Source organism: Lytechinus pictus, chromosome 2 (assembly GCF_037042905.1).
Source record: "Lytechinus pictus isolate F3 Inbred chromosome 2, Lp3.0, whole genome shotgun sequence".
Classification (NCBI taxonomy): domain Eukaryota; kingdom Metazoa; phylum Echinodermata; class Echinoidea; order Temnopleuroida; family Toxopneustidae; genus Lytechinus; species Lytechinus pictus.
Window position 1 is genome coordinate 27,807,336 of NC_087246.1, and position 12,818 is coordinate 27,820,153.

Below are 12,818 nucleotides of genomic sequence, written 5' to 3' on the forward strand. Positions count from 1 at the left end.
TAATTTACATATACATATATGTGGGAGCAAACCGAAGCCCCCATATAGGAACATTTTTTTTTTTTTGGGGGGGGACATTTCAACACGACAAACACGAAACTGATTACCTCTATACGTATCATTATAAAGGTATGCACCGTAATGATTATTCATAAAGATGTATTGAGAGCGATCGCTCACAGTGACTCGCCTGCAATGAAGCTGTGAGGAAATGAACACGCAGCTGCATATCTTAATCAGGGCAAAACGTTAGTGTATAGCATATGTGACTCCTACAGGCCAAAGTTGCATGTTTTCATTTTTTTCAACCATTTCTTCGGATTTTCATGCCATGTGTGACTAAAAATTAACGATAACATGACAGCTTATTTTTATGATTGCTAGATGATTTGCTGGACACTAATAGGGTCCACGGCAGCTAGTAAAGGGGGGGGGGGTAGTCATCCCATTTGTGCTGCGCTAGAATCCGGGGCTAGAATATAAAATGTGTGATGAGCTTATATCCCATTTTGTTGAAAGAGAAAAAAATAATTTAATAGATAATGCATGAACATGGGATGGAACATAGCCTTTTAATTAATAGCTCCTTTGTGTTCATTCATGTAATTTTACTGTGATGGATATGGGTGCCCCGATGGATGCATTGCTTTTGTCCTTCATTTGATTATTAAATCGTTATAATAATACCGTACAGACCCCACTACTTTTACACCAAGCTAGGTCCATCGCGAATTTGTCCGGAGTGGTTCCCTAACTTCCTAAGCCAGCTTGCCGCCGACCGACGCGACCGGCCCCCGCCGGCCTACCGCGCGCGCGGGTACGGTGCATAGAGATTTTCAGGCCCTGTGATGCTGTGTGGTGGTGATGCTGCGACCGTGATGAAGGTAAGGTTAATATTATTAGTGTAGATTCTATGTTTAGTGTGATTTTGTTAAAAACATAGTTTAACATAGAAAACTATGATGCTGATCTCTCGCTTGAACCAAATGATGAAATTCATTGTGATTTTGGACTTATTCACTGTTGGCTAAAGTCAAGATGCGGGAAAGCGGAGGAAATTTCACCGGACCCTGGCAAGCATTTCTCCCAGAGTGCTGGGGAACAAGCACACAAAATAAAGGGTCAAACTCACTCACGGCACAAAGTGAAAGTATAGTGTTGTAATAAAAAACGTTTTTTATTAAAAAAAACAAATAAAACGTTTTTTATTGTTTTAAAACGTTTTAAATCGTTTTAAAACGTTTTTTTTTCCAATGAACGATGTAATTTTCCTGTAAATCAATTAAATTATACACTTAAATTGATTTAAGCTCTTGATGTTTTTAATTACATTTTTGGAGTATTAAGAGATGACTACAATTTTTGTTACTGAATTTTCAACAGAAAAGTTCATATTTTTCCCAAAATTACTAAATCAAGGAAATTGAATGCCAAAAAATTAAGTTGACATTTTATAAGTTTATTCCTCATACATGTAGTCTCAGGTTTTTTTTAGTCTTATCAATCTATAGGGGTAAGAAGAAGTTGCACTATGTAAGAAAACAACAAAAATCTATAGACTATAGGCTTTCAAAGCTTAATTTCATTTACTCAATATGCTTTATTTCATTTGTATCAATTATACAAATTTTAAGTAATAATAATGATAATAATAGTCCGCTTTTATATAGCGCTTAATACATTGGAACGACGTGTCTAAGCGCTTTACAGATATATTATTAACCCAGTCATCGGATTCAATCAGTCATTCCCGCACACAATGTATGCACATCCTCCACTCCCTGGGTAGTATTCCAGTCAGTCGCTAGTGAGGCGCACACAGTACTGGACAAGCTACAATGACTTTCACATCCTACCGGGTACCCACAAGTGCATGAAATATAAGTTTGGGTTTAAATCTATAAATATTAGGCCCTTGAACTGCTTATTTCTTTAATTGAGGAATTTTAATCAAATTGTTTTTTTCAATGTTTGTTTTAACTGTTTTTTTTTTAATTTTTTATGTACAGTTTTGTGGTTACTTTTGGGTTTTTTTTATCGTTTTTTAATGGAAATTATTGGCAATAATTTTCCAATCATTAACAAAAAGTACAAATATTGATACAGATAAAATGTTGGCGAAAAATTTGCATTGGCTTTACTTGTGTAATATCATGGAGCTATCAATGTGTTGATAGCTCCATGGTAATATTATAACCGCATATCCATGCATGTATCCAAAAAATAGTCTTGAACAATATGGCGTGGCCCTGCTGTTCTTATGGATTTATCATAGAAATTTTTAAGGGGGCCATTACAGTCCCCTGGGATTGTTAGGGTTAAAGGTCAAATCCACCCCAGAAAAATGCTGATTTGAATCAGTAGAGAAAATTCAAACAAGCATAATGCTGAAAATTTCATCGAAATCGGATGTAAAATAAGAAAGTTATGACATTTTAAAGTTTCGCTTATTTTTCACAAAACATTTATAACAACTCAGTGATGTGCAAATGAGGGAGTTGATGATGTCCCTCACTCACTATTTCTTTTGTTTTTTTAATTGTTTGAACAATAAAATATTTCAATTTATACAGATTTGATAATAATGACCAACTTAACTGAACCAAAAAATGTTAAAACAATGGTAGTTCCACTCATGTTCAGGGAGGAAAAAAAATATATTTCACATGACAATGAGAAAATAACGACGTACAAAATAAATAGTGAGTGATGTCATCAGTCCCCTCATTTGCATACCAACCAGGATGCGCATATAACTGTTTTGTGAAATTAAGCGAAACTTTAAAATGTCATCACTTTATTATTTTACATCCGATTTTGATGAAATTTTCAGCATAATACCTTTTTCTTGGGGTGGACTTGTCCTTTAAGGTTTGCTAGCTGATTATCTTATTCTGAATTAAACTACTTTTCTTCATCTTTACAAAGCGCAAAGTTTCACCTACTTTCGTGTGTACCTCAAGGTTATAATGTCAGTTATACTGTCTATTTGCAAAATATTATTGTGCTTGTGCAACACTTCCATTTCATTCAAGTACTACTTTTACATATTTGAGCTTATTTTAAATAGTGTTTCTTTCCCTGTCTAAAAGTGAGCACAACACTCAAATGCTTGTTAAAATGAGAATATATAGATTGATCTACATAATTGAACAGGAGGAAAGGAACATGACAAAGCAATGGAAAAGGGGAGAATAAGGGGGGAAAGAGAGAGGAGAAAAAGAGTGGTGGTGAGAAAGAGATTTAGTTAGAAGAAAATAATATACCACTTAAGAAAAAAAGTAAAAAAAATATATTCATGTAAAATCACATCCATGCATATTTATAACACACAAGTCTATGAGGTGTTTTAAAACACGTTTTTTTTTGTAAAAAAAACGGGTGTTTTAAATCGCGTTTTAAAACATGTTTTAAAACACACCGTTTAAAACGTGCCAACCCTACTGAGACCACCACAGATCGACCACCTCTTTTGAAACCTACCAGCTTGCGCGCATTAAAATTATTGCGTATTACAAACGATCCGCACGGGAGAGTAGGCGCAGTGTCCATAGGAACGGTAAGAATAGATTTTAACATGTTTAAGAGAGAAAAAGAAGGGGAAAAAGGTAAAAATTTAAAGTATTTATTTAGGCCTAGTAGAATTTATCGAATTGTTTTGATGGGAAACGGCTTTAGAACAAATATCCGTCGTCAATTGTCGAATCATGTGCCAGAGCTCGCAGTGGAAGTACCGTAGTGAGACGATCATTTAGCATGTTGACATAGAACTGATTTGGAATCTGAGTCAAAATATTTCACCACCGCGACAAGAATCGGCCGTAAACTTAGTGTATCGCGGGTGGTCGGTTTCAAAAGAAAGGTGCAAATGAGCATATGTGAAATCGTCGTATTCGTTGTTCGCCGATATATATGCGAATTGAATCGGAGTCGCCGATCGAAACAATCTGATCAGCTCAATTTTTTGCACAAATGAGAGGAAAATTAGGTAAAACTGATAAATATTTTTGCAGATACGATGCTTAGAAAATGAGGTGGTAAATAAGGGGTAGTTCCTAAGAAGTGTGTTGTCTTGTTCCCGGGTATTTGCCTAACCTTCATTAATTCAATCATATCGAACACATTACCTGAATGAGGCATTTTGGAGACAAGAAGGCAAGACATAAACGCATATTTTGTCTGTCTAACTCTAACGTCAACAAGTAACGGTAATTGATAGGCCTTAGCCCGGGGGGGGGGGGGGGAGGGCACTTCCATTGACGAGTGGATATTATGCACGACCACAAAAAACACGTAAATGGAGGTCTTTTTCAAGATAGGGTGATAATAATAAGGGTGTCAAAAACACCCAAAAAAAGTAAAATAATGAAAAAAAGGGTATCTATTTCGCTAGGAAAGCTACATGTTTAGGGTCAAATTTGTGAGGGTAAAAAGACTAAAAAAACAAAGGATGTACTTTGTGCCCCAACAGACAACGCTATAGTATACAGTATGTGCTTCGAGTCCGACTTGCGCGAGGTGTGGGAGGTGGGGTCGTACTAAACCCAATGATGTAGGTAAAGGTAAAACCGACGTCCGTGACATATATAACAATTAAAATATCGCTGTACTTGTTTAGGGGTTCTTTTCAGGGAATACTTGCCAAGGGTATCGTTTTGTTTGCAATACTTGTTAAGGGTAGGGTTTCACGTGCCAATACTTGTTAAGGGGTGCATTTTCAGAATATGGAAAATACTTGTTTAGGGTGCTTTTCGAGACCCCATGGTTGCGCATGGTATCCACTCGTAAATGGAAGTGCCCCCACCCCCCCCCCCCCCCCGGGTCATTAGCCTAGCCCTAGGCCCTATAGATCTAACGTTAGACTCGATAGATTCTAACTCAATTGCTCAAGAGTCAACAGAAAATATGTCACAATGGTCCACCATATATATATATATACAATGTATCAAGCCTCCTAGCCCGGGGGGCCAGTCAAATGTATTGCTGTACACACGCGTGGCCAAATTATTTCCAAACACCCCCTAAACGAGTTTTTCTCTGTGTGCAAAATAATCCCTTAAACAGGTTTGTTGCAGGCTTTATTTACACATTTTGGCCCCTAAACAAGTTGTCGCCAGAATATGACCCCGGGGAAAAAGCTTGGGGGAAAAAAAACATACCCTAAACACGTTTGGCTAGTCTTTAAAAAAATCTTAGGAAAAAAACATGCCCCAAATACGTTTGACCCTGCGATTTACCATTGACCAGTCTTTCAAAACTACCCCTTTTTTTTAAATGGGTGTTTTTGATACCCTTAACGAGTGCACGCGCGGCCCGCAGCCAAAACTGAAAAAAATCCCCTTTAAACGCATTTTTTGGTCACGCGTGTGTACAGAAATATATTTGACTGGCCCCCTCCCGGGCCTCCTATCCATGGCTCAGGCTTAGCTGAATTATAAGATCTAACGTTAAGTCACTAACAACAATAAGGACCATATCTGTTTTCCCATTTCATCAAACCTAAGTGCAAAAAATAGATCTACAACATTTATCTCAACAACAGGCAAATAGACATAAATTGCTACAAATCATACTAGCTTGAATTAACCACACATACAGCTGTGTAGGCCCATAGCCATAGGTAATAATAATAATGATAATATTGACTGGCTTAAATTTTCGGGAGATCACTACATTTATATTTCCCGCAGTAGACCCAATATGAGACTAGGCCTACTTTGGGAAATATATGGTAGTCTATCTCCCTCAAATCAAAGCCAGTCAATATTATATATGTATTTATATTTTCTCATCACCAAGTTGATGGCTGTGATCTACAAGTGTTTCTGCACTTGTTCGGTTGTTCTGACCTGAATGATATTTAATGACTTAAATTTTAAATCAGCCATAACTTTCTTATTGCTTGTCTGATTTCTTTCAAATTATGACCTTTCTGTTCTCCTTATTTTTCTTCTTTCTCACAAGATTTCATGACCAAGATGTGAATCACTTGAAATTCTAGCATTTCAGTTTTTATCTTGCACTATGTCAAAGATACATGATCTAGCCATGCATAGCAGGTCTAACTTTACTCAAAATGATCCAATGTCTCCAAATCAGTAATCAACATCTGGCAAACATTCAATTAGTTTAAGAAGTAGTATTTGGTTTCCGTTTGTTGGTATACTGATTGAATGCATTATTTTTTTTTTAGTTTGATCACCACAATGTCTAATAATTACACATCATTGTATCATACAGCATGATGTGTTTGACAAAGATAGATGATCAGATACAATATAAAACTACTTACTAAATGGATGCCTGACATTTACTACTGTTAGCTTGACTTTATCATCAAAGACTAAAAAATTTGTGGCACAGGGTACAAAATGAATTTGAAAGTGGGGAAGGAACTGAACATCCATAAAATCACACTTGAGGCCAGCAGGCAGCATCTCTTCTCTTTCTTTCAGTAAGAATAATTCTTTTAAATTGAGTTCTGGTTGGTCATTGTATTTGAGGCACTAGATATCCTTGAGTATGTCTCAATTATCACGTGTGATCAGTCTAATAGCAAAAATCAACTTTGAAATATAATGAAGGACTATCAAATGTTGCCAATTTGAGAAGTAAAACAGATTAATCTTGGCTTTATGATAGCTTTGTACCTGGAAAACTTTGATTCAATTTACAGCTAACCATGTATAATAAAATTAAAACTGTTTTCCAGGCACCATGAATCCAAAGAAAAAACCGAGAACATCTTTGTACTCCGACAAACTTCACAAACACTGGTCCAACTGTAATGCTGGCTTTGACGATCTTCCAAGTTGTACCAAGGAGTCACTGAAAAGTAAGTTATTCTTTAAACTTTTATATTGAGGATTGATGCAATAATCAATTCAAAACTCGTTTGAATTTATGACCAGTAGCTTTATAGAGAAGATTGATATGAAACTGATTTAATGCAGTGTCAAACTGATTGATTTGCACAGATGATCATGCAAGCAGTATTATATCATTTTACCTCTTTTATGTTTCGATTCCTTTATTTTCTTCACTGCCCCATGAACATTTACACATGACTGATACTGAAACATTATGAATACTCCTCTCACAGTGAATACAATCGGCCATTCACCTGAATTTTTCCACATAAGTTTTATCAATTCAGCCCAATCCAATATAGGAATGTGTAGAGTACTAATTATCTATTTGCCTGATCAAAGGCATTGATGCAACTGAAAAGAAACTTGAACAAAAAATCTTGATTCTGAACAAGATTATCAAAATAATTACTAATTATAGGCATCTGGAAAAGGTATGTCTTCAGTCTAGATCTTCAGGTTAAAAGATGATCACAAGTGAGAAGGGCAATTCAAAAACCTTGATACAAACATTTTCTTGCAGATGGTATATCTACAATGTATACTGGGGCCAATTTGTGAATTGATTTCCATGTCATCAAGATTTTACTACGATCAATTCTCTGTTTTCCTGGAAGCCGGTGAAGTGCAACAAGTGAAAGAGTTACATGTGACCAGGATTTCTACCTCATGATAGAATACTCGCAGTTAAATTTTGAGCATATATGCTCATGTTATTGGAAAAGTTAATTTACTGGTAGTTAAATTCTTTGGAAAAGTGCATTCTATATATGCTTTTATAAATTTTTGCTATCATGCCATGCTTTCATTTTCTATTTTTTTTCTCTTTCACTCTTTCTGTCCCTATCTCTTTCTTTTTCTTTATTCGGTATTCATTTTCTTTAGATTTCAAACATGGAAGATGGGGTGATCAGTGGGAAGAGGAGGAAGAGGAGAACGGAGATGTAGACATCATTTGGTCTTCATCCAGTGAAGATGAGGACAAAAAGGTCAAGAAAAACATCGGAACATCGGACACCTTGTCGACCAACAGGAGGAGAGTGGTAACCTTGGAAGGAAGAACTGGAGAGCACCGCAAGAAAAAGAGGAGGCCTTCGCTTGGTAGGAATGCACCGATGGCTTTCCAGAGGAGGAAATCTCCAGGAAATGAAGATGGAAACTTGGAAGATTCTATAATAAGTGACTCTGAAAGTGACCGTGATGATAGAGATCTTCCCTGTGGGAGTGATGTCCCTTCACGGAGAGACAAATCTTTTGATAGAACTGACCCTGGGATTGCCAGGATGAAAGTTGCAGGAGTTCGGGAAGGACCACCAAGGGACGAGGATATTTCATCTACAACTGTGGCAACTAGAAGTTTTAAAACTGTAACGACCAGTCACTTTGTCGATAAAGGAAAGAGGAAATATGTGCAGGGGAAAAAGGTCTGTGTTCAATGGTATCTGCTTTAATTTTAGGATTTATTTTAACATGTTTATTCAGAATGATTGTTTATCTAGTTCATCAGATTGATTTAATACATAATGTAAACACTAACCTTATAATTGTACATAGGAGGCCCAGCATTTATCCTTGACTAACCCTGGCTCATTTGTGGGGGAACTGGAAGTCTCCCTCTCTCAGTCTAGTTAGGGATGGCCTGATCTGTCTCCCCCATATTCATTGTATTGTTTTATGTAATTTAACACTTTGAAGAAAGTGAATATTTACAATAATCAAACATATAATTTCAATAAAGATGCTATTTCAATAACATGTGCCCAATCCAACTCCCTTCCATCTTTTGATTTAAGAAAGTTTGGCTTCATGTTATAGCAATTATAAGATCAATGTATCTCGTGCCCATTTGTGTTAATCCAATCTTTCAAATCACTTGCTACATAGTTGTAGAATCACCTATAAAACAGAAATATTACAATAATCAGATATGTTGCTATAGTAGGTTAAAGGCCAAGTCTACCCCCCCCCCACAAAAAAATGGTTTGTATTTATAGAGGAAGATAAAACATTGAAAATTTTATCAAAGATGTGAAATAAGAAAGTTATTGTATTTTGTATTTGATATTGTTGTAGTGTGATTATATATATTTCTCAAATTTTAAAAGCTTGTAACTGCAATTTTTTTTCCCAAACAGGACTCGTTTGATCCTGAAATCCTAGACTACGACTCCCCATCAGAAGAAGAGAATAAATCCATCTCAGATGTAACATCCTCTGAACAGTCCTGGGCAAGAGACTCACCAAAGATCACCTCCACATCTCCAAGACCCAAGGATGTAGGTAGCAGCGTCATGTCCACCCCGAAGACTAGTCCTAAGACTGGTAGTGATTGGGTGAAGAAATTTAAGCTACAGTCATCCATCACCCCAGACAGGAGATTGGGTCGGTCAAGAGACGGTGAAGTTAAAGGAGCAGGAGGATCCACTTCTGGGCCAGGCCTCATGGATTCAGCAAGAAAGAAGAAGAAATTTGTCAGGTAGTAGATATCTTCAATTCAGTATTTAAGTTAATTTCCAGAAATCCTGTATTCTGATTGAATTCCTTTTGAAAAGGTTGTTGGTCTTTTTTTTCTCTTTGGTGCGTTTTTGGAAAGTTTTTTTTTTCTTGTGTATTTTCAGCTGTGGCCTCGCTGAACGTCTGCAGAAGTTAGTGAGCAGAGAGAAGTCATCCATTGCTATGTGGTATCACAATCGGGCTGATTCACAGCATTCGCAAGGTATGAAGTGCAGAGGCCCTAATTAACTCGAGGCCACCCAAGGCCATGGCCTCCAATGCCCTCAGAAAGACTTTTATGCTCTTGCAAATATTGGTAGACTTACAGCTAAACTTAGGTGCTCTTTTTTGCCTGAGGACTTGGTGCCCTTTGATAATCCATTGCATGTGTCTTATTTAAAATTACATATTACGTTTGATGCCCTTTTTTAATGGCCTTGGATGCCCCAAAAGTAAGCACCGCATTCACTTTCCTTTAAGCACCCTTTGAATTCTTAATTCAAAGGGGCAAGGCAGAAATGGGGGCAGAAATGCTCTTGATAAATTAGAGTAGATATTGTGAGATTAGATCAGATTATGTTTTATTACAAGCAGGTGCATTCACAGAGTATGAAATGCTCTCTATGGATTATATATATTAGATTGGATTAGAACACATATAATAAGATAAGAAAAAATATTATTGATGATGATGATGATGATGATGATGATGATGGTGATGATGATGATGGTGATGATTTTGATGATTATTATATTAATCAAAAACATGAACATGACAATCATGATAATGATAAAAAAAACAGTCATCTTTAATTATATCCACAGATAATACCAAATCAAGATTTGTTGTCAAAGTCCTCTCCTGCGACACACACAGGGGATTGTACCTGACCCACTGCGTAACCCAGGTTAGCTGTAGGTCAAAGGTCAATGATGAATTAAGACTCAAGGATGAAGGAGATGAGAGTCTGGGTGAGGAGGTATATGTGTTCTTCACCAGGAGTACAGGAGATCAGCTTGGCCTTGCTGCAGGTATGCTGATCAGCATCAATACACCATGGTGAGTTTTCTGAGATTCTTCAGTATTTTGACTTTTTTCGACTTTTATTAAGTGCTTTATGGTAATTTTGCCATTAATAATTATAATGATAATTTTATCACTTTTATCACAAGTCTGAATTAATGATAATACTCTGGTTATTTATAAGGCGCTTAAAGGTAAAAGAAAGTAGTTGCAGCAAACAATTATTTCATGAAAAAGTCTTTAAAATCAAGGTTAAATGCAACCATATTATCATAGATCTAGTTCTCGTACATTAGAATAAACTTATCTTTGTGAAATCATGAAATCTTAGCTGAAAACCGATAATTCTGATTATCACTAACACAGAAAGACATACGTGGGACAGTGTATTATGGATTGCTGTTCTTATTTTGCCAGAGCTTCCAAGTCTCCCAGATCCTGCGGGAGAATACTGGATTGCGATCCAATCTCCTGTTCTCCCGACCCCATGCCAAAATCTCCCGGATAATCAGGATTTTTAGCTGTTAAATTGTAAAATTCATACAAACGACTGTTTAACGAGTCTAGCATGTTCAATTCCCTAACACCCACGTGGAACCTCCTTATCACATTTTCATTTTACCCAGTAACTTCTACCAGTTTTTGTATAATCGTACATTGATTTCCCATGTAAATGAAGATAATTTTACTGAACGACTGGTGAAGTAGTCTAACAAGCCATTTTATTTCCGGGTTCTGCAATGTGTGATGAAAACTATTCAGCGGTACTCCATGCACATGGCTCCCGATGCGCCCCGGCGGGGCTCCAGCCGGCCGCGCTGCGCCAGGAAGCTCCGAGAAGGAAAGTTCAAGAGCACTGCGAGGCATTTTTTGTAAGCTTGCTTGCGCCTTATTTGAGCTGAAACTGTTGTTCAACGATGGGATTAACAAGTGGATTACTTTTACACCTCGACTTTCAGTTTCAGGAATAATTTCATTGACAATCCTGAAAAATTAGAAGCAAAGTGGAGATTTTTTCGCCTACTTTCACTTGGGTTGATCGGATTCGAACATTTTCTCTTTCGTGAGTGAGCTAGCCTGGCGCTGGCTCAGTGGCTGGCTGAGCTGTGCGAAGCACGCCCCGTCCCGATTTATCCACACTACAATCGCATCGCCAGTGACCATGGAGATCATGGAGATGGAGTCATCCAAGACCAAGACGACAAAATACTTGTCGAAGTATAAAGATACTTTTCAAGCAGAATGGGACTGTGTGACAGTTTTCACAGGAATCCCTCAGAGACTTTAAACAGTCCACATAATGACATATAAAGCTCATTTACCATGTTTACCACTACTGCACTCTGCAGCCCCTTCCCCCTCTGGCCAATTAAAGGTATTTTAATGTTGAATGCATTCTTTTATGAATTATTTAAAAAATCTACTGTATTGCCTGAAGTGTATATTTAGTCAATGACAATTCATGAATTCTCTCTAATGTGCATTTCATCTATCGGAATTTTTTTTGATGGTTTAGACAGCTGTCGGTTACTATCAAATGTTGTTTCTTAATGTGTTTTGCTACCCAAAACTCCCATCCGTGGGACAACGTTCCGCCGCTCCCTCACAAAATCATACCTCCGCGAAATCTACTGGATTCTATCATCCCAATGTTGGCAGCTCTGTTTTGCTAATTTCTCAGCAATTACTCATTTTTTTCCAGAGCCATTTGGCACAAATTTTTTGTTTATAAATAAGCACACTTTGGTCATCATTATATTGGATTCTGTTCAAACTCATTTTAAGATCGTTATACCATAAGAAATACATGTATGTATCTTTATAAGTGCTTAGAGATTTATTTTTATCCCGGTCATCAGATTTATTCAGTCATTCACTTACACAATACATGCACATCGTATATTCCCTGGGGAGTGTTCCAGCAAGTTGCCATTTGAGGTGCAAACAATACAGGACAAGCTACTATTACTTATCCTACCGGGTAATCATTTAGCACCTTGATGAAGAGTGGCAATGTGTGAATTGGTGCCTCGCCGAAGCTGATCCTCAAAACCACCACATATTTTGTATTCTCTATTTCTCAGGCAGAAGCTTTCTATACCACATGTTAGCAAACCTGTAGTTCTGTGTACCTACTACTGTCGACCTTTGAACCTTGACCCTGATAATGTGGTTCAAGATCAACCAGTTGTCACTGCGTACCCAACAGAAAACAGCAAATCTCCAAAGGTGAGTATAGCATTGTAAAGTGTGCTCAGATTTTTGCATCATAAATATTATTCAGGAGATGCTTCTTTTTCTTTTTGTTGACCCATCATGCCCTTTGTCCAAGATAACTCTGGTTTGGGTCTATGGAAAATGTGTATCTTGTGAACAATGGAGTGAATAATAAACATCACAATTATGTGTAACCTGGTTCATGGAAAATGATT

The 12,818-nt window shown here is 37.1% G+C and overlaps 1 protein-coding gene across 1 annotated transcript in view; it reads left to right on the plus strand.

Annotated features, from left to right (window-relative positions):
• Positions 1-690: 690 nt before the first annotated feature.
• LOC129254470 (DNA repair-scaffolding protein-like) overlaps positions 691-12,818 on the plus strand; it is a 29,202-nt gene continuing 17,074 nt past the window's right edge. Inside the window, exons 1-7 of the mRNA XM_064114651.1 lie at positions 691-884; positions 6,713-6,835; positions 7,755-8,293; positions 9,005-9,345; positions 9,488-9,585; positions 10,188-10,422; positions 12,471-12,615. Coding sequence (XP_063970721.1) covers positions 6,718-6,835; positions 7,755-8,293; positions 9,005-9,345; positions 9,488-9,585; positions 10,188-10,422; positions 12,471-12,615 — 1,476 coding nt within the window. The 5' untranslated portion in view covers positions 691-884; positions 6,713-6,717. The remainder of the gene's footprint in view (positions 885-6,712; positions 6,836-7,754; positions 8,294-9,004; positions 9,346-9,487; positions 9,586-10,187; positions 10,423-12,470; positions 12,616-12,818) is intronic.